The following is a 26,519-nucleotide window of genomic DNA, read 5'->3' as shown; positions in this document are numbered from 1 at the left end:
CGTATGACCTCATGTCAGAAACACCACAACAGTTTTTTAATAAGCCTTTGATTAAAAACCAAAAATGTAATATATACATCAATTCTACAAGCCTCTTCTTTCCACATCAGTGCTTTCTCTGGAGGCCTCAAATGTTCAGCCACATGCCCTGTTTTTCTCTCCCTGCACAAAAAAAATGGTTTACTGTAAAAGAGAGAGAGACAGGGAGAGGGAGAGAGAGAGGGAATGTAATTGTTTCGGAGCTGTGCGGGGCCCCCACATTCCCCACCAGCACCGGGTTCTAACCACGCGGCCTGTTGAGACCCCCTCCCGCCCCTCCGCGCGGCCCAATGCTTCCTGTGCTCCATATCTGGCCTGAACGCAACGCAAGATGGGCGTGGTTCCGTCCTGAGGTCACGGCGGAGCGGAGCCGAGAGAGAGAGAGAGAGAGAAAGAGAGAGAGAGAGACTCTGACTGAGGGAAGTGAAGAGCAGCGCCCGTTTTTTCTTCTTCTTCAGTCGCGCTCAGCTCAGTGCCTACAGAACACGACCACCGGCTTTTCTTTCTCTTCACTCTTCAGAAAGGGAATTATCGTGCTTTTATGGACCTCCATCGTAAACGCTGAACAGGAAGAAACCACTGAAATCCCCCCAGCTTCTCTATCTTAAAAAAACAGAGCAGGAGAAAGAGAAAGGGAGAGGACTCGCAGAGCGAGAGAGAGAGAGAGACGCATGAGGACGAGGAGGAAAGTTTTGGTGGTGCTGGAGCAGCGCTGAGTCCGGGGCCATGTCCGCCGTCAGCAGCGTGGGCTAAGAGCCGCTTTGTGTCGCGCCTTCCAGCGGCTTTGCCTGAACGACGAGCTTCGGCGAAGAAGAGAAAAAGTTTACGCCTCCTCGTTCCTTCGACGGACGCTGTAAAACCAGGAGCCCCCATTACACGCTCGTTTAGAGCCATTGTTCACCGCGTTTGATCGCTTTGCTGGAATCCCCGCCGTTGCACGGTGTGTTTTTTTCTAGAGGGAGAACTTGGAGGTTGGGGGCGGTGGTGGGTTTGGATATACGTTTGAACATATATTTTCGGCTACTTTCCTCCACCTCTTTGCACTCTCTTCACGGCCTCTTTTTCCAGGATGCACCGCTTGGTGAAATGCGTGCTGGTCTCGCAGCTGGCGGTGCTGGTGCTGCGCGGCGGCGCGGCGCTCCTGTGTCTGCCCTGCGACGAGTCCAAGTGCGAGGAGCCCAAGCAGTGCACGGGCGCCGTAGTGCTGGGCATCTGCGGCTGCTGCTCCGTGTGCGCCAAGCAGAAGAACGAGAGCTGCGGCGGCGTGTACGGGCTGTACGGGACGTGCGACGCGGGGCTGCGCTGCGTCATCCGCCCGCCGCTCGACGGCGCCTCCATCACCCAGTACGAGGTCGGAGTTTGCGAAGGTGCGTGTGCCTACCTGCCTGCCAAGGCTGTACAAAACAGTGTTTTTCAGTCCTTTTTCCCTTCTTACTTCAACTCAGGAAGGACTGTTTGAGCTGATTTAGTTGTATTAGAGCAGAGGAAAACACCTAAATATGTAGAGAAGGGGTATTCCGAGACCACCAGAGGAGAAAGTTGAGTTTTGTGCAACTGTACATAAATAACCCTTACAGAAAAGTCACATATTTAACATGTAAAGTCTACAAAATGAAATTTATGCGACTTCTCTGTAAAGAAGCAGGGCGAAGTAATTAAGACGTTTTGTACTACGAAAACAAGGTATTTGCACTTGAAGACTTGGCTTGATAGACTTGCAGTCTGGGAGAGGTTCCTGAAGGGGGAAACAGGAATAAACTGTGAATTACGACTGTTAATTTTAGCCTGAAGCTGTAAATGAAGCCAGCAGTAGCACTAGATAATCAGCGAGTCGTTATTATCAGCCGCGTCACGCTGACTCGAACTTACCCTCATTGCTGAGGAAGAGTATAGCTTTTCTGTCTTACCCGTTTGGCCTCCACGCGTTTACAGTAAGCGACGCTGAGAGAGAGAGAGAGAGAGAGGAGGGGAGATGGAGCGAGCAGGCTAGTTAATGTGTTTGCAGCATGTCGGTTTTCCATTTCTTTGGGGTATTGCTAACGGATTCCGTGCTGTTTTTGGACGCGGTGCCAGCCCCAGTCTTTCCGCCGAGGCTTGTTGGTTTTTCGCTGGAATGTCTGCTATGCAACTCAGCTTGCGCGTCAGACAGTATATTTTACAGAAGGGACGTCAGCGTCGAGTCACAAGTGTGCCTTTTCCTCGCCAGGATGCCTCTTAACACACTCCGCGATGTCTCGGTCAGTGCGGCTGCTGTTGTATCTGAGAGCGTTACGACTTCAGAGTAAATTTGTGTCCACCTGTTGAGCTGGAGCACGTTAACTCCACGCAAATCACACAGGGGCTGTGAACTTGAGAAGAGCTGCAGCCACGTGGGTTTGCTTGGAGTGGAGAACAAAAGAGATGAATTATTTGCGGGAATAACTCAAGAGATTTGTGGTAGAACTCAAACTCAGATTTTCTGTGCAGATCCGTGACTGAGAGAGTGAGGAGAGAGGGAGAGCGGCAGAGAGGCCTGCTGGTTGTTTTGCTTCTGTTTTTATGGCCCAGTCCTGCTCTGCACAGAGGCTTGGTCAGGGGACGTGCTGTGCGATGCTGTGGCTCAGATTGCAACATGGCTGGTTATGAAAACATGCTGATGGCGTCTCGACTGTTCGGCATGTAATCTCTCAGGTGGCATCTAATGTAGCCTAGCCAAGAAAACAGATTGGCATAAAGTGTCAAAGCCAAGAGTGAGCATGATCAAAGGGAGGGCTGCGTGAGCTGGAGTTTTGCCGGTATGTCCTGCCATGGTAACACCAATCATAACCTCATAACAACTTAGGAGGTCCTGCATGGTCTTGCCAGTAAACTGCTCCATAATCTCTGGTGGACATGCTTTTATATTAAGCTTCAAATCTTCTGGCAGTCCTGCAGGCCAAATTATGAGTATCCTACAAACTCAGCCCAGGCCACAGTCGAGCACAGTTTGGTGATTTCCCAGCTCTGACCAAGCACCTAGACCTGTTTGAGCAGGGAAAGCATCAAACTGGGCCCTGAACCAGAATTGGACATCCCTTTTCTTAAGTGCAAAGTTTGTGACACCCAGGATTTATACAGTCATGACAACTTTCATCCATAGTCAATGTATTTCTCCCTGTCGACTGACCACTAGATCCATGTCTGAACTTGTGACTCGTTCAGGATGAGTATGAGATTGCTCCGGACAGGTCACGGTGATGCTGAAGCACCCTGAGAGTGCCTGGGGAGGCCTGTGTTGCCCGTCGCATCTCTTCCAATGGGTAGTGTCAGAATCCCTGTAGTGAGCTGTGCCTTGGGAGCGGATGGGTGATGTTCCATGCCCTCCATTAACAGGAGTGCTGGAGGGCTCCCCTGGGTCTCTGCCTTCACTCCACAGCGGAGTTGCATTAGACCCTGGCTCCGTGAGAACCAATCACCAAAGGCCCCGCCACAGCATCACGTAGCACAGCCCAGTACGCTAAACACGCAGCCTGTACCGGCCCCTGCAGGCAACGTACATCTGAGCGGTTCATACTCAGCTTCTGCACGTTAGTCCATTTTGCTGACCTGTGCCAAGAGCAGGAGGTGTTTTCTATGTTGTGTAATGGAATCTGATGTAATGTAAAAGTTTGGAATGCTTTCTGGTAAAACTATCAGTAGGTTCTGTTAAAGCGATCAGAAGAAATTTGTGAGGAAATCCTTTATGTAGATGTTTTTAGTAAGGCATGTTGATATCAGAATCATTGGCATCAGCAGATAATTGATTTAAAACAGAACATTGGCAGATGTTTAAATTTCTGATACTTGAAACTTACAAGGCAGAGGCCTAAAAACTTCATAACATAAGTTGAACTAATGACTTGTCACTTTAGTTTTAAGGGCCATTATGTCAATAAAAAGTTATTTGATGTTTAAAATATCTATATAAGCCATTCATAAATATCACATACTACTTTTTAAATGTTATTCAGTGCTTATGTAGCGTTACCTCTGTCTGCACTTTATTAATTTTATTACATTTGCAATCTGATATAAATAAATATTATATTTCTCTGTAATGAGAATCCAGGTAGAAGTAGTCCCAATTTCTGTGTTTTATGAATGTAGAATATATGTAATTGTATCAGCATCAGCAGATATATACATGAAAAATATTGGATATGGGCATCGGCCCGGAATTGCTGTATCGGTGCATCCCTGCTTTTTTCCTGAATTTCTGCAGCCACGAACGTTTTCATAGTGTTGATTGTTTGATGACAATTTCCCCTGATCTTCACCATGAATGTGTTTTCATAATGTATAAATAGCTGCTGTAAGTAGGTACTTTTCATGCTATTAATTTAATAAGAAATAAAACTAGACAGCTTTGTATATAAACATATTAATTGGATGGGTCGGTGTCCTGCTTGGCCAGGAGAGATTCTGCTCTATTGCAGGAGCTAGGCAGAGTGAGGTTTAAAGAGAATGGAGCTTAGGAGGCCCATTCTAATAGCTGTAGGACACTGCTGACAAGGAGTGTTGTCATTCTCACTTAACCACTCGAGATAAAAGGTATGAAAGTAAGTCTGAAGAATGAGGCATTTGGAAATTTAATTGTTCTACATTTAATACAGTCTTTTAATGCTGGCAGCTTAAGGAATTACTTTGTGTGTATAAATGTGGTTCTTTGCATTTGTTTCCATATCAAAAGTATACACTTGTGAATGTGATCAAAGAGGATGTTTGTACAGGATGCAATCCAGAATATTTTTCAGAAGTGCTGAGCAAATTTGCACACTGTCATAAAGGCTTTATTATTGCAAAAAGTCTGTTTGGCCCAAACAAATCAAAGATAGCTTTATGCAGTGTGAAGGCTCCAGAAAGTCTATTCCCAGTACTGCCTGTACCTTTAAGAGCCATTGACGTTTGCTTTGTTGATCATGCGTTCCTGCATATTTTAAAATAATTACAGCCAGCGTCAGAAAGAGAGAAACTGTCCAAAGATGGCTTCGCTTGCTCCTGAAAGCAGCTGGAGGGTTCAGTGGAGGCTGTCCTAGCAGCGCAGAACCAGGAAGGAGCAGAAAAAGTGAACACACTCAGAACACATCCTCTTCCCCTTGTTTTTGCAGTTTACCGGAGGAATGTGTGCACTTGGCCTGTAGCTGCCTCTCTGAGCTTTCAGCCCTCTGGCTGCATGTCAGCCCGACTGACTGATGCCAAATAATTTACCGCCTTAAAAACAACGTATTAATCTACTAAGAAAGGAGCACATACAGCACAGACGCTGGCTCTGCGAAGCGTGTGCATTTACTTGCATGTTCTAACCAGTATTTTTTTCACTGCCTTCCGTTCTCGGTTCACCTTGGCATGTGAAGGCATAGAGGTTTAGCAGGGACAGTGTTAATTTATTTGCATGGTTTGGCACTCAGGGCTAGCATTTTTGACATGATGACAATGTAGTTGCAGTTATATGCAAAAGTTTGGGCATCCCTAATTACATCAACTTAACAATAAAAAAAATGAAAATATTGATTGTGATATGTACAAAAGTTTTTACATCTTTCCAGTTGTGAATTCACTCGTTAGGCCTTAATTGACTCGTTATGACTGATTAGGCAGGTCGAGAATTGCCAGTGGGCATTGTCAGTTGGTGACAGACCCGGAGCATAATGAATCTGACTCTTTAAAGCTGCACAAGGTAACATTTGGGGATTTAGAGACTTCTCTGGTGGAAATGCGTAATTGCTTGAAATTTCCGGAAGAACATTGTTAATGTTGGTTGTGCTCTTGAATCTAGTGTTTGCAAGCACGTTGAAGGAGTATCAAAAGAGAATTCAGTCAAAACTTGATGTTTTCCGAGGATATAAGTGAAGGATCTTCAGTTGTCATCATATCTTCATCAGTATAATGTTGTTCCTGTCTTCTATAAACTGCTATTAGTATAAACTCACTATTGTTTAATTTTGTTTAATTTTTAATTTAACTGTTTATTGACACATTCATTTTAAACTGAAAAAACGTGTGTGTGCGTATGTATGTATGTATAAAAGTGTGGCTTAATAGATATTCTCTCCCTGTTTGATTGGGTTGACCTGTAAGGGCTGCGCCCGAGTCGCTACCGCATTATCAGAATGGCGCTGTTTCCACATCAAAAATCATGTGTGTAGATACATGAAAAACCCCTCTGAAACTCTAAAACTACTGAAGTCCGGACCTCACTGTCATCGTAGCTAGTTGCAACCATGCTTTACTGCTGCTCCAGTTTTCACTGTGCTGATTACGATACAGTGCCAGCACATTCAGTTTCAGTTACAAATTATATAAATCCACTGTGTGCAATGCTTGTTAGAAAACAGTGTTTTCCATGAAGACACTTGTCAGAATTTTGTTGAGAGCTGAAGGCGGCACGAAATTGGACGGAGGTGGCAGCTTCTCAATTCTCTAAGCAGAAAAAAACCTGCTGAAGCTTTTGGAATGACCCTCACTGTCCCTTAACATAAAGAGTATTGAAAATCTGGGTAGATCTTCTGGGTAATATTGATAGAAGCATTTTGCAAGGAAGAGTGGGGGACAAATTCCTAAAAAAAAGAACAAAAAGTCTCCTAGCTGGCTCCAAAAGCTATGATGTATGCCAAAGGGGGTGTTAGTTAGTACTAACTTAGTAAGGTGTCCAAATGTTTGCACATACCATGATTACTAATTCATTTTTTAAATTTTTTTAGTTAAGTTAGTCAAATATAAAGTAACTATGCATTAACATTTACAACAAATGTTACTAGTGAGAGTACTTTAGTGCAGAGGTGATATTTACTTCTTTCTGCTTCAAAACCCAACAAAATATGTAATTTGGCTGGGGTGCTAATACCTTTGCACACAACTGTACTGCCAGACTCCTGCACCAAGTCACTGCTGCCAACATGTGAAGGCTTTGCTCTAAAATAATGTGTCTAGGTGTGAGAGTGATCAGTGGTCTTTATCTCCTAAATGACTGGAGAGCGGGGAGAACGGGATGCGGATTATGGGCAATCTGTTCAGAGAGAACACCTGAAGAATGCAGGCATGTCTATCCTCATTAGTGTCATCCACACATACACAGGCCTCTGTCTGTTAACAAAGGAGCTCCACATTGCTCTTAATCAATGTCATCCAGGCCTTTTTTGTATGGAATTCCTCTGCCAAAATGCTAAATGACCCATCAAAACAAGGGTTAAGTGATTCCTGCGGTACTTTCATGATCGAAGCAAACTGAATATGAAGCAGATTAGACTGGAAGTTTCTGAGCACTTCCGAGCCCGCACTTTTCCTTATATTTCTTTCCATTATCAGATTGTTTTATGTTCCTGCAGAGCTCTTGGCTCTACGTTTGCTCCCTCCTCAGTTGCTGTGATGCTAGCAGAAGAGGCAAGTTCCTGACCAGGTCTTAAAAACTCTTTAGACCAAAGCGCTCAACTTCCTCTCTTTAAAAATTGAATGTCACTGTCAGCAACTGTGGATGTGTGCCCTTTTACCTTGCTTTTTTTGTTTTGTTTGTTTTTTTCCTTCTGTCCACAAAAAGGGACAGTGGAGGCCAGATTCAATTTGTTTTGAAAGCAGGTTGTCCTGTGCAGTCAGGGAAGACAAGTGGAAATGCTTCCCTTCCCTGTGGCAGCCTCTCTGTCAGCCCCTCTCTCCTCTGGGGCTCTGAAGCAGTATAGCAGTGGGTATCCTCGTGTGGATGGAGGACAGCGCAGTGGGGAAAAGTTCAAGTCTTTGCAGGGGTTACGGTTCCAGCCCTCAGGCTAGAGAAGCGGGGCTGTAACGAAAAACCTCCCTTGTTTGAATTAAGAGAGGAGGACACTGCTTCTGGGCAGAAGAGCTTCACAGCTTGGCCCAAAAAACCTGCAGCTTCCTTAAGGCGAAACCAGGAGCGGCAAAATGAATTTCATCCATTGGTGTTCGTAATCTGCATTTTAATCCCCTCTCCGTGCCCACTCCTGCTGTTGTTTTTTGCCCTGAATGTAATGCTATCCATGTTAAAAATCTATTCTTTTCACAGCAAAGTAATTAATAGTTACCTTGGAATCAAATTAACAAAGGCTTTGTGCTTCAGGATGGCCTCCTGCCTGGAGATCAAGCAGGTGCCACTGTGGTGCGCGGCAGCGGAATGAGGGCTCATGTAGCGGCTAACGGGAAGAGCTGTAATTCGATGCCATGCCGAGATATGAGGAAAGCGCTGCCATGGTAGCCTTTCACTTGTGCTTTGACTGCACTGATTTTTCAGTCCCACCAGCATACTGAAGTTGAAGAGTTTGTTGTTTGTAGGTTTGTTCCAGATTCAGCCTTAGGTGTTATTCGCATACTTTTTAGTGGAATGCTTAAGCTGCCTGTTTGTTTACCGGCCGATATGTATTAGGTAATGTTACTGGCTGCGTTTTTTCCTCATTATTTATCTGTCTGAGGCAAGGTAGTGGTAAACGCTCTGGCCTACGCTGGAACACAAAGATATTTGTTTTGTTTGTTTTTTTTTCAGAGAGAAGCCGTGCAGCATCCCCTTGTACGGCCTTAATAGAAGTAGGGGTTTCTTGTTTGTATGTAGGTTTAATAAAACTGTCACCTTATCCTTAAACCTACTAATGGAACTGTCATCCTCTTCGTAGAACACAGCAGAATGTGGTTTCCTTTAACTCTCCTTTTGTTGGTGTATGTTCGTGGTGTGCTTGGCTCAGGAGCAGTGTCAAAACACAACCACGCTTTTAAAAGATGTTCTGTCCTTGGTCTCTGGGAATGGAAATCTAATCTCAGCAGCTATATACGACTTCTTCTGGAGCGTACCGTGGCTCGGGGACTTGAAACGGCACCCTTCGTCCAAGGCATCTTTTCGTGTGGAAGCTTCGAGGAGGTGAGGGACCACAGCAACACATCTCTTTCCGTGATGTTGCCAGGCCGAGACTCTGTGTGTGGCTCAGACCACCAAGGGTATGTTTATCATACAAGCCCCATGCCAGGCTACTGGCAGACATGTTTGGCTGGGCCTGCTCTGTCTCGAACCTCCTCACCCCGCTAAGTGACCCAGGGCCAGTCCAGAGAGCCGGGCTTAGTTACTGAAGGATCGCCTGTTGACAGCAGCTATTCATGGCCCTCGCTCCCCAAGGCGGAGGTGAAAAAGACAAGGACGTAGCTCCTGAACATCACGTCGCAACCTTGGACTCTCTTTCTCACATGCACACACAAACGTTCACACACTTTGCAGAGGTATAAATCTTTGATTTGATTGTGATTTGGTGCATTATTAAAACTCAGATTTCAAGCTAACTGTGAAAAATAATTGCAGCTCTGAGTGCTTTTTGAACAAGGGACGATACAGTCAATTAGAACAAGTCAAATCACTTTTATTGTCCCATCACATTTACATGGATGTGAAGGTGAGTGAAAATCTTAGGTGCTTAGCCCATCACAAAGCACAGTATTAAATCTGCAAAGCATACCTATTAACAAACATACTATTGCACTTTACTCACACAAATATAAAGATAGAAATATACAACTTATACATGTTACCGTACTCACTATGATTATGTATGCACTATGCCACCACATAAGATATCCACATTATAGACATGGGTATGACTATGTAAGATTTTTATTGCAAAAAATTGAATGCAAAAGTATGCAAATGTGAATACTGTGATCGTGTATTACACAGTATAAATATTTGAGATGCACACATTATTATACACGCTTAGCAGCAGTCCAGTATTGCCATTTATATAAGGTACACAGAGAACACATACAATCAAATATACTTCATACACACTAGAACACACATAGTAATGTTTTTTATAGACAACCTGTCTAATATAAGCGACCCTGAAAAGGCACTGTGCAGTACTTGATGCATAGTATAGAGGTGAGAAAGTGGGTGACAGTCTGTAAATGGTGTGCATTGGGCTGTATTGTTACTGTATGATAAAAATACAGAGTGACTTAGGCTTCATATGTGGTTCATAAAGGGTTGAGGATGAGATGGGGATTGTTCATGTGAGTCCATAAGGTTAGGTGTGCTGTGTGAGTGCAGGCCACATGTACAATTCACTGCGTAGCTACTGGCTGTTCAGTAGCTTAATGGCCTGGGTAAAGAAGCTGTCCTGAAAATCAGCAGAATCTGGACCTTTGTGCTTCTTTACCGCCTACTACTCGGCAGCAGTGAGAACAGACAGTGGTTTGGGTGGGTGGAGTCCTTTATGATTTTCTTACTCGTCTTTAGACAGTGACTGGTGTATAACTCCAGGAGAGATGGAAGCTGAACCTCAGTGATCTGCTATGTTGTCTGCATCACCCTCTGCAGAGCTTTGTGTTCAAAAGCAGTGCAGTTCCTGTACAAGACAGTGACACAGCCAGTCATGTCACTCTCAACAGTGCAGGTGTAAAATGAATACAGGGTTCTTACCAAATCTCCTTAGCCTTCTGAGGTAGAAGAGGTGCTGCTGTGCCTTCTTCACCACATGTGTGGTGTGTTCTGACCATGTAAGGTCCTCTGTGATGTGTATGGCGAGGAACCTGAAGCTCCTGACTGTCAACAGTAGCCCCGTTGATCGAGATGGGTGTGTGGACTTTTCCCTTGAGGGTCAGTGAGGAGGCTTCCCTTCTTTTACCACCTGGCAACGGCCTGACAGAAAGTTCAGGCTCCAGCTGCACAGAGAACTGTTCAGCCCCAGAGCACGAAACTTAATGTTGAGCATTGAGGGCACAATGGTATTGAATGCTAAGCTTGTAATCCACAAACAGCATTCTCACATATGTGTGTTCCTTTCGTCCAGATGGGAGAGGGCAGTGTACAGTGTCAGGGACAAAGAATCATTGGATCTCTTTAGACAAATTGCAGTGGGTCCAGTGCAGCAGGAAGTGAGAAGCACATGAAGTCTTTACTTTTTGAGGCTTTCTGTTTTAACTTTTTTGCTTCACTCTGCTGCCCTTATGATGGACTGGCGACTTGGCCAGGGTTTTTTGTGCCTTTCGCCCAATGACTGCTGGGATAGGCTGCAGCACCCTTTACAACCCAGAAGGATAAGCGGCGTAGATAATGTGTGTGTGTTTTGCTCTGTTGGACCAGAGCCTTAGGTCTGTGTTTAACAAAACACATTTTTGTTTGTTACTCAGGTTTGCCAGATTCACTGAGCAGGAGAAATAATGGGTTATAAATGTTATTATTACATTACATGATTTTTTTAAGCTGATAAAAGCAACATCAGGTCACTTTGGGGCTCAGAACTGGCTGTAGACCTTCTCTCTTTGAACTTCAAAGTGCGTGTGTTTGAGCCACAAAGTGAACTTCACTATAACGAAAGTACGGCTTTCATTTAAAAAATACACGGTTACTGCAGATTTTGAATATGTAATATATTTAATATAAAAATACAAACTCCACTCTAAAACAAGCACACGAGTCTTTACTACACTTAAATTATTATAAAGTTCAGAATGTTTTATTAATGTAATTATTTTTCACAGTTGCAATCCTGAAATCAGTTCCTGCGTCCCACGTTTCTGCCCCTGGCATAGCATCTGGCATCAAATATGTCACTTTGCTCAGTAAAAATACAATTCTTGAAAGAGCGCTGTACGTTTATTTACCCTGGACAGGGTTCTGACTTGTGAGTGGGCAGTCGTTTCAAGCCTGGTAGACCAGGAAACTGTTAAGCATGACAAAGAAGAACGATTCAGCTCAAAACCCATCCATTGGGTGAGGAACAACTAAATGTGATAAACCTAACAAGTCTGGTGTAGTGGGTTGTCTTTGTTAGATATGGCAAACAGTGAAATATCATTTTACACCAAATACAAGGTGCAAAATAAAATTAAAGATGAGTGAAGTGGTAAAAACAAACATGAGGCTGCAGGAGAGAAAAACTAAAACCTTGTTTCCATACTGAACAAACTACTAGAGTGTGTCGCTGTATTCACACGACGAAGAATACTTTTAATGTATTGAGTGCTTTCTCAGAGATTCGGCATGATTTCCTTTAAAATGAGCATAAAAAAGTGTTAAGCTCGTCAGGAAGCACAGCACTGGTGTTAGTCACACTGTGAGTTTTCCCCTTAAAGTCCATTATTGTGTTTAGCCCCAGCCACATGCTTCACACATTGGTGGTGTTGAACTGTGATACTATCTTTGCTCTGTACTCAAGTTTGGCTGATTTTATGGTTTTACGGAAGGCGTAGGTGGCTTTTTTATGCTTCTCCATGTCTCTGGATTAAAAGCTGTGCTTTTAGAGGTAATAACAGTATTAAAGGCAGGGTAACAAAAACAGCCTGTTCTAAGGTATAAAGAGAGGTTGCAAAGTGGTCACATAAAAAAAATAATGACAGCTATTTTCGATACGTAAAACTAACACAAATGTTACATGAACACGAGGGAAAAAATATAAAATACAAGAACAAGGACACAACGTCTTTGGTGCAAAGCACCAGCATGTAGTACCCTAAAAGTCCTAGAAATCGTCTGCTTCTTGCGTGTCCACAGTGTTCAGTAGACTTATTTAAGCTGACACAAGGTTAGTTTCATTTAGTTACAAGGGTGTCAGTAGCTCCCCCTTGTGGACAGTCTTGTTAAACGTGAGTGAGTGAGTGAATTACAAATCAGTGCTTTGCATTTAATAAAATATAGGATATCGGCCCTTGAGGTAATTACAGTCAGGTCAAATAATTGTGACCAGGCTATTATGTAATAATTGTGAAAGGGCTAGATTTTATTTTTAAAACTACACTAAAACACAGATGTGACTTGAGGAACAGTCTGGTGAGATATAGACAATAAAAGCTTTTGAACTGCTAGAGCTAGATGCTGAAGAACTCTGCTAGATGCTGAAGATCAGACATAACTAGCATATTTCTCACCCCTACTCTTTGGCCTGCCGACTGCTGCCACATGCTGATGTGGATTTAGAGGATTTTTGTATTTGAAAATAACCAGAGAACTGGCCACAAGCTGAGGGCACGCTTTATTGTAATAGATTCTGACATTCCAAAATCAAGGCAGTTGAATTGCCATCTTCGTATTGATGCATGGTGATGCATTGGTGGATTTTTGTGCCTCCAACACACACAGGCTAAACAGTAAATGGCACTCCCACATTTGGTCAGTGTTGGAGCGCAATACAGGTCCTGTATCCATGGGCGTTGTGCTGTGCAGCTGTGATCACACCCACCATGTTCAATCCCAGAGGCTGAATCTATGGTCTGCCTTTGGGAGTCTTTTGCTGCACTCCCACCAGTAGCCATACACCCACCCGGCCAACAGCACACCAGTGTTCTCCAAGCATTTTTCCACTGCTTGTTTGTCCTCACCCAAAAGTATTTAAAGGGATCAGTCCAGAGGGTGTTTTGGACAAGTTTAAGGGCACTAAGCAGCACATATCTGATGTAACTGTGGCCAACTACAAGATTGATGTTGGCGTTGGTCAAGAAAATCACACACAACGCAATTTATTGTGCAGTCAGATACCGTCTTGTTACTCACTGTGTTATATAGCCAATGTTGGGTAAGTAAGGATTTCACTAGGCAACTCAGTGACCTTCGTGAAGAAGGAAGTGTCCATAGAAATCTACTGGCCTTTATTTACTGGGGAGCAGGCTGCATTCCTCAGAGGCAGATTCTGGGAAAGACACACATTGCACACATGCAAATGCACCTCTGTGCATGCACAGGCACTTGTAGAATGTGCATATACAGCCCAATGTATTCTCTCTCCTCTGAACACACATGCACACACGCACGCTGATAAGGTGGGCACACAGTAAGCTGAAACACCAGACCCCATATCAATAATATGTGTTTGCACTGCAAATAACACTTCATAATGTTGCTGGGAGATTGCAGTGTTGCAAGGTTCAGGGTCATTCTTGTTTTCAAAATTGCTGCTCTTTGTTGAAATGTCACCATAAAGTAAATGTGAAAGAGACACATTATGCAGAAGAAGCATTATACATTAAGAACAAGTGGATTGTATTTTTCTCTTTCTCATTCCTAAGATTTTCAGGTACTGTTTGTCAGTCATGGTCACTTATAATTGGACATAGAGTGGTTCTGCTTTAATCTACTTTCCTCTACTCTCATTACCTCAGCAGTGAATCTATAGCCTAATGTATATTCACCTCAGTTGTAGTTCAGTTGCTTCTTTTCAGTTGTGCAGAGAACTATAGGCAACATTTTTAAATGTTAAAATGGCACATATATACTTTTCCCATAATTTTTAATTTCCCGGGGTCTACTTAGTTTAATTTTACATGACCATTTTCAAACCTCTCTTCATGCAGGTTAAAAATATATGCAATATATGTTTTAGCATTCATGTATATGTGTACATATAAATGTGTGTATATATATTAATGATATATATTATTATATATATGTATATAAGGGTGTCCAATTTAAGTGTTTTCATACATTTCAAAGATATATGGAAATATACCACAAACTTCACATGAAAAATATAGAAGAAAATAGATATGACAATGTATTTCCTTTGCATATGGGTGGACAGGTGGATATACATAAATGTATTGGTTTTTGTGATGACAGAAACAACAAATTCAGAATGCATTTATGGACCCTATGGAATGGGGAGTACAGAGTACATTCTGATACTTTGACAGTGTATACATAGTTCATCAACCTTCTTAAATTCATAAAAGTGAGAAAAATTCAGTTTTCCATTATATAGGCCCTTTGAGTTCCCTTATGTGGAACTTAAAGGCCCTTATCCATCAGGGTTTGGAATTGTTTCAGCATCATAAATACTTGTTTCTCTTTGAACCTTTCTCAGATGAAAACTGGGATGACGACCAGCTCTTGGGATTTGAGCCGTGCAATGAGAACCTGGTTACGGGCTGTAACATCATCGATGGGAAGTGTGAATGTGACAGCGTACGAACATGCAACAACCCATTTGAGTTTGCCAGCCAGGAAGCTTGTCAGACAGCCCTGAGGAAGATCGAAGGTACTCTCACTCCCTCCTTCTCTCTATCGCTGTGTGAATAACTAACTCAGAAGCTTGTACATGCATGGTCATGTTTTAATATAGCATTCAGAATATGTCGTTGTGCAACATCAAACTTCACTGATGCGTGTCAGGCCTAAACCTTTCATTTGGACACCCCCGGCTACTCGATTCACTGAGTTTACCCAAATAAACATTACAGGGCTGATTAATGGTCTTGGAGGGAGGCTATTTATCGTCTGCTGTCTTAGTGTTGTGTGTCTCATTTCGAGAAGCACTCCCTCCCTTTGTGGATAAAGGGTATAATACATACTTCTGCTATGCTAAATTATCTGTGATTAACTTGGTAATTGGAATGGACATTGTTGTTAGTTCCAAAATGATCATGAATGAATCAAATAAGCAGCAGTCTCTTAGGATCATTTTAGGACTGATTTAACCTATGATCTCCTTCAGGGAATTAATTTGAACTTAATCTGATGGATGGGCATCAGATTCAGGTGGATGTAAATGTCATATTCCGTGACGCTGCTTATATTTGCCCATATTTTCTGTTTGTCATACTGTTTATATTTGTCCCACTTATCTTGTCTTTTCTCCTGTAATTATATTAATTTGGATCCACTGAACTGTTTATTAACAGATTACTCTCAGAATTTGTCAGAAAGTGCTACCCAAAGCATGTTTACCTGACTGTTTTTCTAATGCATTTTTGCGCTTGCTCAAACCACTGGATAACAACTCCCTTGAAATCCCTGGAGCTAAACGCTTTTTATCTTATTTTGATATGGTCTTTTCTTTTGCTTTTTCTTTTGCAAGAGGTGTGGTAGGAAGAGTGAATGTTTTTCTTTCCTCTTTTTTTCAGGTCCGTGTTGTTTATATGACAAGTTTCTTCAGACGTCTGTGATTAAACTAACAAATGACTTTATTTACCCAAAGCTGATAAGGCCCCTTATAGGGCTATCAGAATGCAAATGTTGCGTTGAAGAACGCGCTCCCTGATGGATACACACTGCATTCCCTGCCTGCGCCTGTGTGTTCACCCTGGACTGGCAGCACACTGGCAATTAAACTGAAAAATATATGCTTGTTATCGTAACGGTCCTAGCAACGGGTGATGGCCCTTGTTGTTTTATTTTGGCTTGTGTACTTTCGTCGGCCCTGCAGCAGGCTGCTTTCCCTTCAGTGTTTTGTCTTAATAATAGGTGGCTGTTATGTTGTTTTGACTGATTGGGCTTTGAAGTCATTGTCTGTCACGCAGTTGCCACTTGTTTATTATGATGTTGTGTCTAGGTTGGGCTACTGTTTAATGGGCGTGTGTGCAGTTGTCACGTGTTTAGTGATATTTTGTCTAGTTGTGGCTGCTGTTGTGCTGTGTCTTTGGCAGCTCAGTGTTGCTGAAGTATACCTGCTGTTTTCTTCATCTATATGTAGATGGGCCTTTTATACTCAGACTGGTCCTAGTATGTTGTTTTTCATTTCAATTTTACAACAGCATTGTGCTGCTCATGCTTAGTTGTCTTGTACTATCAAGTTCGTACACTATACACGCTGGCTTCTCTTTAATGAGGCATGTATAAAGACTACCCACCTTCACCAGCAACCTCAGAACATAATGGGCTTTTTCCTGCTTGAGAAAGTGGTTCATTTTTTGGTAGTTGTGTAAAAGGGAACTTGTTTTTCTTTCAATATCTTCATGCATCTGTTTGTGCTCAGTATGGCAAGGGCTTGGGGGGGCGGGGGCACATTTTTGCGCTGTCGTAATTGTATGCGCTCAGCGGTTATCATTTACATAAGAAAAACATTACTGTCGTGATCCATCAACTAAGCCCATCTTTTTGCACTTGGAGTCTGAAGACATAGTGAGATCTTATTGATTTTACATTAAACAATTGCTTCTGTCACACAGAACTGGAACCTTCTCCATAATGCGATTAAACTCCATCTCATCCTCCCACATCCACTCCTTGCTGCGTTGCCGACAGCAAAGGGGCGGAAAGAGACAGAACCGCATTTAAACAACTGCACATGTAACCGAATGGGAACGAGCTGAAATATGGGCTCGTCCTTAAAGGTCATTCACCCTATCTCATCGGAAAAAGTTCCGTGCTAGCGGAGGAATTTAATGTATTTACAGGCATCCTGCATACGCAAGGGCGTATGCTGAAGAGAAGAGCGATAATATCGGCAGTGAATCAGCGTGTGCCATGTTTTTCAGAGGTGCTCTGACCTCTGGAGTCTTGTGTAGCCTGTAATAATTCTAAACGCCAAGAAAGAGAGGACACCTGAAAGGGCAGAAGGAGACTGATAATGATGTTCCTCAGCTTTCCTCAATGGCTCCCTAATGACACCTGTTTTCCTCTGGACCATTCCCACTACAGGAAATCAATCCTCAATAAAACTGGAATAATATGTTGACCTTTGATGGCTAACTAGATTTTCTCAAGGTGTGAAAAAAATGTCAGAGTAGTAAATCATAGTCAGACAGTGGACGGTAGAGATTGACCTTAAGAGTTAAGCCATTCTGGTGCAGAGCTGTAGATGTAGGTCCAATAGACTGCTTGGAGATACCAATCAAGTTTCTCTGATGGAATTATCCAAGTACATTTCCAGCTTTTTGCAAAGTTAACATTTTACCATGCCATAATGAGTCAGCATTACTCAGCCATGCCTGACTGCCAGCTTACAGAGGAGGAAAAACAAAACACTCTTTCGCAAAGTGAAAGAACGGTTGAAGATAGAATGGGAATTTCAGTGTTCTGTGCATGCATACAAACATAAAGATACAAAAGTTGTTTTACTTTGGACCTGACAGTATATCTTTTACCATTCAAAACGGACCTTGTGTGGCATCAGCCAGGGCTTCTGTAAATGGACGTTCTTTGGATCCCTGGTGACGAGAGAGTTCTTGCTATCATGTAGAACTGGCTTGGGAAATACAAAGAGTGCTAAAGTGATAAGAGGGCTATGGGAAACCACCATAACTTGTGAAGAGTGTCTGCATTTGAAATTAACATGGAGGTAAATGGTAGTCTTCCAAAGACCCAGTTTAGCCCTCTGACCCATAGGTTGGGGTAATTCTGTAAGCTACCAAAACTACTTTTAGAAGGCGACTCCAGATAGGGGAGCGATTATGAACACACTCTTTGCTTTTGATATTAAGTCACAAGTCTGTCTGGAAAACTGTTTAAGATAAAACCCAGAAAGCAGAGACAAGAATAGCACATCGGTGTGCGTGTGTGTGTGTGTGAGAGAGAAAGAAACTACCTTTTAAAAGGCAGACTGCGGACAAGAGCTGCAGATAAGAGTCTAGGGGAATTGAAATATGAGATGAGAGTGAGAGTCCTTTTTTAGGGGAGAGTGAGAGGCAGGAAGTTTTGTTCTCTGGGAGTCTGCTGCGCTGTGAGTGTTGGTTCCTCTGACCCAGCTAGGCCAAAGCACATTAAAGGAAATGCCTAGCATTCCTGCCGCAGAGCCGTGTCTCTGACGCTCTGGCAGGATTACAGTGAAGAATATTTGTTCTGGGGAGCCGGCCATGCTAATTGCAGGCCCTGTTGTGTGCGGAGAGAGAGCAGGCGCTCATGCCAAAAGCAACATGTTTCTGTTCGGCTCAACAATGTCCTGTTTTCAAGGAGAGAATGGAGGGGGAGGGGGCGAGCCCAGCAACGGAATGCATAAAAGTACTGTACTTTTCATTGCAGCCTCGTCCTGTGAAGCAGTGCACACAATGCATATTTGAAAAGGGCTGAACTGTGATGTGGATTTTTTCCAGAGCCCTTCTGGCTACAGTATGACATGAAGAAACAGTTAAAGGTTCATGAAAGTTTAAAGATGGCCATTCCTGTTCATTGGCATGTACATTAATTGATTATTTGAGGGGGCAGAGTGTAATTAATCTTGGTGGCTATTGAAAGCTCCGTAAACAGATCCTCGGCATTCCTGCTGTGTGTTATTTTCTCCTCCCTTGACTTTGGCGGATGAGAATGTTTGGGGACATCTGTCTATTCAGCGTGAGCGTGGTCCACCTCCTCCTCACCGGACGCCAAGATTTAGAGCCACTGCGGCTCCCTGAACTTGCTCACATCAATCTGTCTGGGCAGCAGGATGCGCTAGACTTTTGGAAACTAGAACGCCTCCGCTCTGGAAACAAGTGATAATGAGATGTAGTTCTGTCACATTTACAGGGATGGCTCGACCCCTGTAAGCCCACAGCGTTGGTAGAGTTTTCCTCTACTCTCCTGAGGCAGAGAATTAGTAATGTTATTAAGCTGCCATTGATTCCATCACCCTAGCTAGTTGCATTCTGGGCCAAAGAAGTAGAGCCTATTAGTTGAACTTCTTCAGAGCTTATCAGCTAGAAAATTGAGTCAGGTTCACTTAACTTTCAAATGGATCTTGGTCTGAGAGTATCTAATGAACAATTCCAGTAGCAGCAGCAGTGGGTGTGTGCTTGATATTGACATTTTTCATTGAGTACTTCATCATAATATAAGAGAATTAACAAAAAAATTCTTTTCACTTCTTAAAGCTGTATGTGAGTACTTCTTCTTCTGCATTTTTCACCTTTGGATCTAGATCTACGGAATTGCAACAGACTGATTAACTGAATTGCAGCAATACTACTGACAGGTGCTATGTCTGGCTAGCTATTTCTCATGTTCTTGAGAAAATCTTGAAGCTTGTGGCCCACCATCACTTTCCTCAGGGGTAAAGCACAAGGGATGTAGTATGATTTGAATAGCCACTTAACTCATTTCAAAGTACTCACCACACAGATTGCCTCCACAGGCGGCAGTTTCCCATCATCACCACTCTACAGAATGCTGCAAAGTCTGATGGCAAGCATGGAAATATCTTGGGTACCAGTGTTTTCTTGCTCACTGTAAAAAAGGCCTGATCCCAGAATCTTCAAGTCAAATAGGAGCTGGATTCTGGGTTCTGAGGTTAGCCCGAAACTCAGCAGTGAGTTCACTCTTCTCCTGCATGACCCAGTCAAGGCTCTACTGAAGCCTAGTGATTCACACTCTGCCCTGCTTCTCCGCAGCAAAAAAGGGGCACTGTGTCCTTTGTATATGGAGCAAAGTCAATCGAATCAAATTATCGGAAGTCTCCAATTGCAATGTGGCCATTTTCCAATAATTAGCACTCCCTCACACCCTCACAGCCAGACCTCAGGGGTCATTATTCTATTTGCTGAGATAATGCTATTGGCAGCTTCCCTGGAGTGGAAGTGTACAGGCCAAAGATTGACACAAGCATGTCAAGATGATGAGATGGTACCACCAGTTTGGCTCACATTAGCTGCTTTGGAAGCTCGACTTACCAGAACTGGATATCATTGTCAATGAAAGCGGTGAGCAGACGGTGGTAATCCAGAGCAGCTATTATTATTTAGTACCACTCCCACAGCCCACATGCTTTCATCTGTCTGATGAAAGTACATCTTTGGTCTAAGGTAGAGCAATAGCCAGAGGATTACAAAGAAGCATTCATTAATACAGTCAGTTTTAGTTTCTCTTGGGGTTTTGGGTAACATCTAAAGGGCTTTGACGTAAATTTTTACTTAAATGATCCTGTACTACAGTGTGCAGTTATTTATGCGTTTTAGAAAGTTCAGTTGGGCCTGGTTATTACAGATGTCACAGTGACAGCACAGTTGTTTAACAGCGTGCCTTGATGCAAAAAATGAGTTCACTTAAAATAGGGCTGTTGACATTTAGACCAGTGATTGCCCGTGACGATTGCATCCTTTGCAGAAAGTCACTTTGTCCCTTTCTTTCATTTTCTTCCGTTCCCTATGATTGCTACAAAACTGCCTTGTTTGTGATAAGCTCATTTCCCCTGGTTCCACCTTCAGGCCAGAGATTACCAAGCGGAGGCGTTTGAGCGAATGGTTTCGGACACAAAATGGCAAGTTTGCTAATATTTTGGGAGGCCGAGGTGTTTTGTTTGTTTGCCAGGCAGCTGTTGACATTCCGGTATCCCTTGGTGAGTCCGTCAGCGATGGCTGGGTAGGAACGTGTGGTGTGGCACGCTGATAAAGATGAATCACACTGGGGAGAGTTCAAGTGCGCCACTTGTTTGTCCTTCAATTGGAAAAGAGGAGGAAACCTTTTAGATGAAACTGTCCTCCACACTGTGTTGGCATGTGAACTGATCTTCAAGCTGCTTTCTGACTTGCTGCCCTGATTGTACCAAGTCTGAATTCTGTTAATGTGCGCAAGAATATTCATTCCTGTTTTGTCACTAATGAGATGTAGAATCGAGGCACCATGTTTATGAAAAGGCTCTGTGGTTCTATTCTGTCAGGGACTTTTGTAGATTTGTATTCAGCCTTCCTGTGAGCAGTCTGCACTTTAACAGTCGTTGTAAAGGATCTGCATCTCCGAGCTAACAATAACACGACTAGACCAGCTAAAAGCAGTTAATGAAAATGTCTTCTATGAGTGACATCATTCATTTGGCACTTTACACACAAATGCATTCTCTCCGTGAGTCGCTTGGCAGAACAGGGTAGAGGTTTGCACATCTATTGTTAGCCATTATTGTCAGCTTGCTCGTGAGGAACTGGATGCATCCACTCTCAGAGCTGAACAGAGATAAAAGCTGATGCAGAGGAGGCTCTGTGACTCTCTCGCGGCCTTACCTAGTTGATCCCATTTAGCTAAGCCTCTGTGTGGAGTTGGCATTTAACGCTTTTTAGGCCTTTTTTTTAATGGCGACCTCTCAAGAGGCAAGGTGACGGATGGATTGCATACTGTGAAGTGCTGCTAGCATGCAATCTCCTGTCAACCCACCACAGCTCTGCAGAGGTCATCCTAGCCTGTTTACTCTGTACATACAGCAGGGTGAGGCCGCATGCCTGTTTGAGTTTGTTTTGACAAAAGCACGCGTGTAGGTTATGAGCGTCTATGTGGGTTTGAATTTGAGGGGTAAAGGATGGAGCTTTTTCTTTTCTTCTCAGAGAGCTTAATTCAGCAGCCAAAGCACTGAGCATCTCTAAGAAAAAAAGGGAAACGTGCAAAACAAGAGTTTATTGTTTGTTGACTGTGGAGGACCCCAGAGGGTCATGTGGTGTTTTGACTGGCAATCGCACTGCAAGAGAGAGAACGAAGGGAAGAAAGACGCTTGCAACAAAATTTCACTGCAGTAAGAACAAAAAGAAACAAATGTATGTATGTCTGCTCATGAATGTGCTCATTCTTGAGATGAGGAAGGAAGATGTTTCAGAACACGGGGCACGGGGCAGAACACGGGGCTGATTCCGAGACAGAAAAAGGAACTTTGTGTCTCAGTGACGCTACAAATAGACCACAGTCCACATATTTAGATATGATACCACTCGACTGGAGACATGGTTTTAGTTATAAATAGGAACATAGAGCAGCCAATCTCTGCCAAATTATTCCCAGAATTAGATATCCGGTATTTGGATTAATGTTGAATAGATGTAGTTTTTTGATCCAGTTTGACATGATGGGAAATCAGTGGGCTCTCTCAGGAACTTTAGGAGGTGCTTTAGTGTTGGGAGGGCTGTCCATGTGGTTATCATGACTCATGGTCCCTGTACATGGGATCTGTCCTTTCGCTGGAGGAGAAGAGAGCTCTACTGCAATGACACGATGCTCATAATCATTTCAAGTCAAGAAAGCCTTTGATCCCTGTTTCTCCAGAAACATGATCGCATCAACAGGCTAATGGTTACGTGCCTTACGTAACCGAATATTTGTCGTGGCTCTCTCCGGGAGAGCATGTTTGGGCTTATCGTCTGGAATGTGTGGCATTGCAAAGCTCCTTCAGTCGAGCCCCTTTTTCTTTTTTAAAGCTGGATTCATTTCTTTCTCTCTCTCACCCTTGTCCTTGTTCTTCCTATGAGCTTTAATTCTCAAATGTTTTCTCTCTTTCACCCTGTGCTTTCTGTCTTTCTTTCCGCTTCATTACAAATACATGCGCACAAACAGTAGACCTGCAGAGGTCGTCATGCTGCCCTCTTGTCTGGAGAGCCCACATAGGCCTTGAGGTGGATATCGGTGTGGGTGAATGATAGGATTCCTTCCCCAAAAACGAATAGAAGGAGAAGAGGGGACAGTGATCCACTGTACCAAACAGTCCATCCTATTATCAACCAAGGTTGTGTGCTCAATTAAATTCTGTAGCTTATAGAACACAGATAGAGAGCACGATTGACTGGTGTATTGAATTTAAGATCCCTCCAGAGTCTATACAGGAGTCACTCTTTCCTGGACACCCTAATGCACCACCGCACATTCTGTAGTATCTGTGTCTTGAGTGAATGGACGCTCCCTTTTCTCTGATCAAATTTCAGTACAGCTGCCAAAAGTGAGTTTTCAGGCGAACAGGGCTTTCAATATGACGGCCATCATAAAGGTCAACAATATTGATTCACCGAGGTTGACAGACAGACACGAATGCAGCAAATGCCGGATAGCTAGCAATGGATTTATCTGTCTTTATGTAGCGTTTACATTATGTCAACAGCAGAGAAAGCCTTAAATGAGCTGACGTTATGTCTAATTGATGTGCTTGGTAAGAGAAGATACAGAACAGCTCTGAGAGAATCTATTTTTCCAGAGGTGGTTTTCTTGAAATTTATGGAAAGATAAAATTCTCTTCTATCTCGCACTTAACCACTGGTCTCCTGGGGTTAGAAAAAATGGGCTACCACTTACTTTCTGTTGATTCAACCACATAAAAGGAGGAAACACATTAAAAAACTGTAAAGTCAAATGGTAATTGAAGGTTCTTCTTTGTTATTGTGAATCTTTCTTAAAGAAAAGGCACAAAAGGGAAAAGGTAAGAGTCTAATGACAATGGTGCGCACTTACTTTTCAGAATGTACTGTACGAACATTTTTGCTAATTGTGTCTAATGACTAACCAAACTGGGGTCATCTGCTGTTTTTTTTTTATTGTAAGACTACATCCACAAAGATAAAGCACTACTCAAAGACTTGAGACTATTTCATACAGTATCCCACATTAACCGGTATCCTTTGCATGTTCAAGACTTTATCAAGGTGTTTAAGATTTTGGTCTTATCTGTGTAGGTTAACAAACTAGTCTTGACAACAGGATTCATGTGCAAGGCAAGTTTTTAATGACCCAAACTGGTATATCCAAAAACAGAGAACAGCAGAGAATGCATGTGTAGATGGAACGCTGTAGGCTTGGCAACAATCAGAAACATAATTTGGTCAGTGAGTTGAAACAATGGAGAAGAAAACCAGGTCAGAAACTTGAGTTAGAAATAAATGGTTTTCAAGCCAGGGCAAGGAAAGAGGTTTATATAAATCAGTTCTACTGAGGCTTTGAACAGGAAATGATGAACTTCGCAATGAAGCAGGAGGATGTGGAGGTGGAGCTGAGGTGGTATAGGAAGGAGCAGTATTCACTGATCCTACGTGAACACTGTAGACTAGGCTGTTTTTTTGCAGTGACGCTATTGGTCCATCCCAAGGGAAATGCATATTGTCAGTGTGATTAATGTACCAGTTGCCTTTGACTACGCAAACTAGTAGTTCTTATTTAGCGATGTGACAATTTTCCGACTTTCTGACTTGATGAGGACTACTGCCTAGAGCACTATTACCATGGAACTTGGAAGTGGCAGCAAAACTACCTCATCCCCTACCTCCCTCACCCTCACCCAAAAAATTGCCGATGTGTGGAAAGACACACATAGGTGTTCCCCTCTATGAAGAAGACCCTTAGCGGTGGGGGATAAAGACATGTGATAGATAGACCTGTCGGAGTGGTGCTTATCTGCTTGTCAGCTTCAGCTCTATGCCGTGTCGCTCCCCATTGATCTATGCGTGCTGAGAAGTTGCTGGGTTTGGGCGACTTTGTCCCAGCTCTGCACGCTCACTCGCTCACCCTGCACCAAGCCGCCTGCGCTCCACACGGCCGCATCCATCACTGCCCCACTAGCCCGAAAAACCCCAGAGCAGAAAAAATGAAGCACTTTCAAACTCTTATACCAGCGGCCTCCGTTTTCAGCGAGCGACGTGGGGGTGAGGACGATTGATGTGCTGCGGCGGGAGCTGCCAGAGCTGAAGACGTATGTCCAGACTGGAAACCAGCGGTGTTTGTCCAGATTAGAGCCCAACAGTTATGCGTAGGCGATGAAATAATAATGGTAATTATTAAAATTAGACATATTTTTAATCATCAAAACCATATTTGAAATATTTTTTATAAAATCATTGTGTCATCCTGTTTCTCAGTGCGATTTTAGCAGCAAAGACTTGAACTTTGAATAATGTCTATTTCATTACACTAGGTAGTGATGTCTTACGCAATAGATAGGTTGGGAGAACTGATCTAACAGCACAAACTAGTGTGACAAGAGAGTTACGTAGCTGACTCTGTTCAATTTTGAAATTATGAATAATAAAATGGCCGTTATGTGAGGAAAACGTCTCAGGATGAGGAGATTGTGGCAAGAAAGACCCCACATTGTTTGTAGAGTTGCGTGGAATTGTTCTTTTTAAATCAGATTTTTGTTTTTGTTCTTTTGGGTTCAGACTTTTCAGACTAAAATTGTGCATTAGGAAATACATATAGTAATTAATCATTGATAATTATCAATATCAAAAGGCATGGAAAAATATTGCGATAAGATTTAAGTAAGTCTATTAAGTACAGTCTTACAGGAAGTGTTTGTCCGGGTTAGAACCAGGCGGTCCTGGGGCTGTGATTGGGCCTGCCTGAGCTTTAACTGGGGTAATGAGAAAATCTCAGCGCCCAGTAGTTATGAGGATATGTTGCGTGTTCAGGCTGCTGATGCACTTTTTTGCATGAGTCGGCTGATTAGTGAGAAATTTGAAAGTGTGTACACCTTTTTCTTCCACTGCAGTGAAGCTCCAGCTGAGGCTCGCTGCTGCTTTAGGTGGCCGTTCCTGTCCGCCAGCTCGAGGGAGACCCCAGGCAGGGCTGCAGTCGTCCCCACTGATTAATACCCACTAATACCCACCCATCATATTCATTCTTCTGATAAGCAGGCAGCACAAGCCGTCCCACGCCACTCGTCTCCAGGCCACACACAGCCTGTAGAAACTCCCCGCAAATTGCCTCTGTGGGATACTCCCTGTTTGTAATGCCCGCTGTGCCGAACAGATAAATTCTTTGGAAAATATTAAACACCAGCATGGCAACGGCCTTGCCAAACAGAACTGCTACTACGTTTGAACCTTCAGCAGTTCAGAGCAGAGCTCTGTTGATTTGCACTCAGAGCCTGGCACAGAGGGAATCCGGTCTTATTTGTGGTGACATCTGTCTGTCTTTATTTGAGGCTGTGTTCAATTCGGGGGTGAATTCCTTTGAACAAGCAGAGCATAGCTCAAGAATATAGGACATTAAAGAAGAATGTGGCCACCGCCAGAAGCACAATGAATTCCCACAGCGCCACGCTCTGTCGTCATGTGTGACCGATTTGCTCTTGACAGGAAGGCTTTTGACAAGAGAAAGCTGCTGCAGATTTTAATGGTGAAGATTAGGGAAGAGATGACGC

The 26,519-nt window shown here is 43.2% G+C and overlaps 1 protein-coding gene across 1 annotated transcript in view; it reads left to right on the top strand.

The window, feature by feature from the left end:
• The first annotated feature begins 440 nt into the window (after positions 1–440).
• The window catches only part of crim1 (cysteine rich transmembrane BMP regulator 1 (chordin-like)), a 111,554-nt gene continuing 85,475 nt past the window's right edge, over positions 441–26,519 (top strand). The window contains exons 1-2 of the mRNA XM_036592948.1: positions 441–1,406; positions 14,817–14,990. Coding sequence (XP_036448841.1) covers positions 1,109–1,406; positions 14,817–14,990 — 472 coding nt within the window. The 5' untranslated portion in view covers positions 441–1,108. The remainder of the gene's footprint in view (positions 1,407–14,816; positions 14,991–26,519) is intronic.

This window comes from Colossoma macropomum, unplaced genomic scaffold (genome assembly GCF_904425465.1).
Source record: "Colossoma macropomum unplaced genomic scaffold, Colossoma_macropomum, whole genome shotgun sequence".
NCBI lineage: Eukaryota > Metazoa > Chordata > Actinopteri > Characiformes > Serrasalmidae > Colossoma > Colossoma macropomum.
This window is presented reverse-complemented; position numbering and strand designations above follow the sequence as displayed.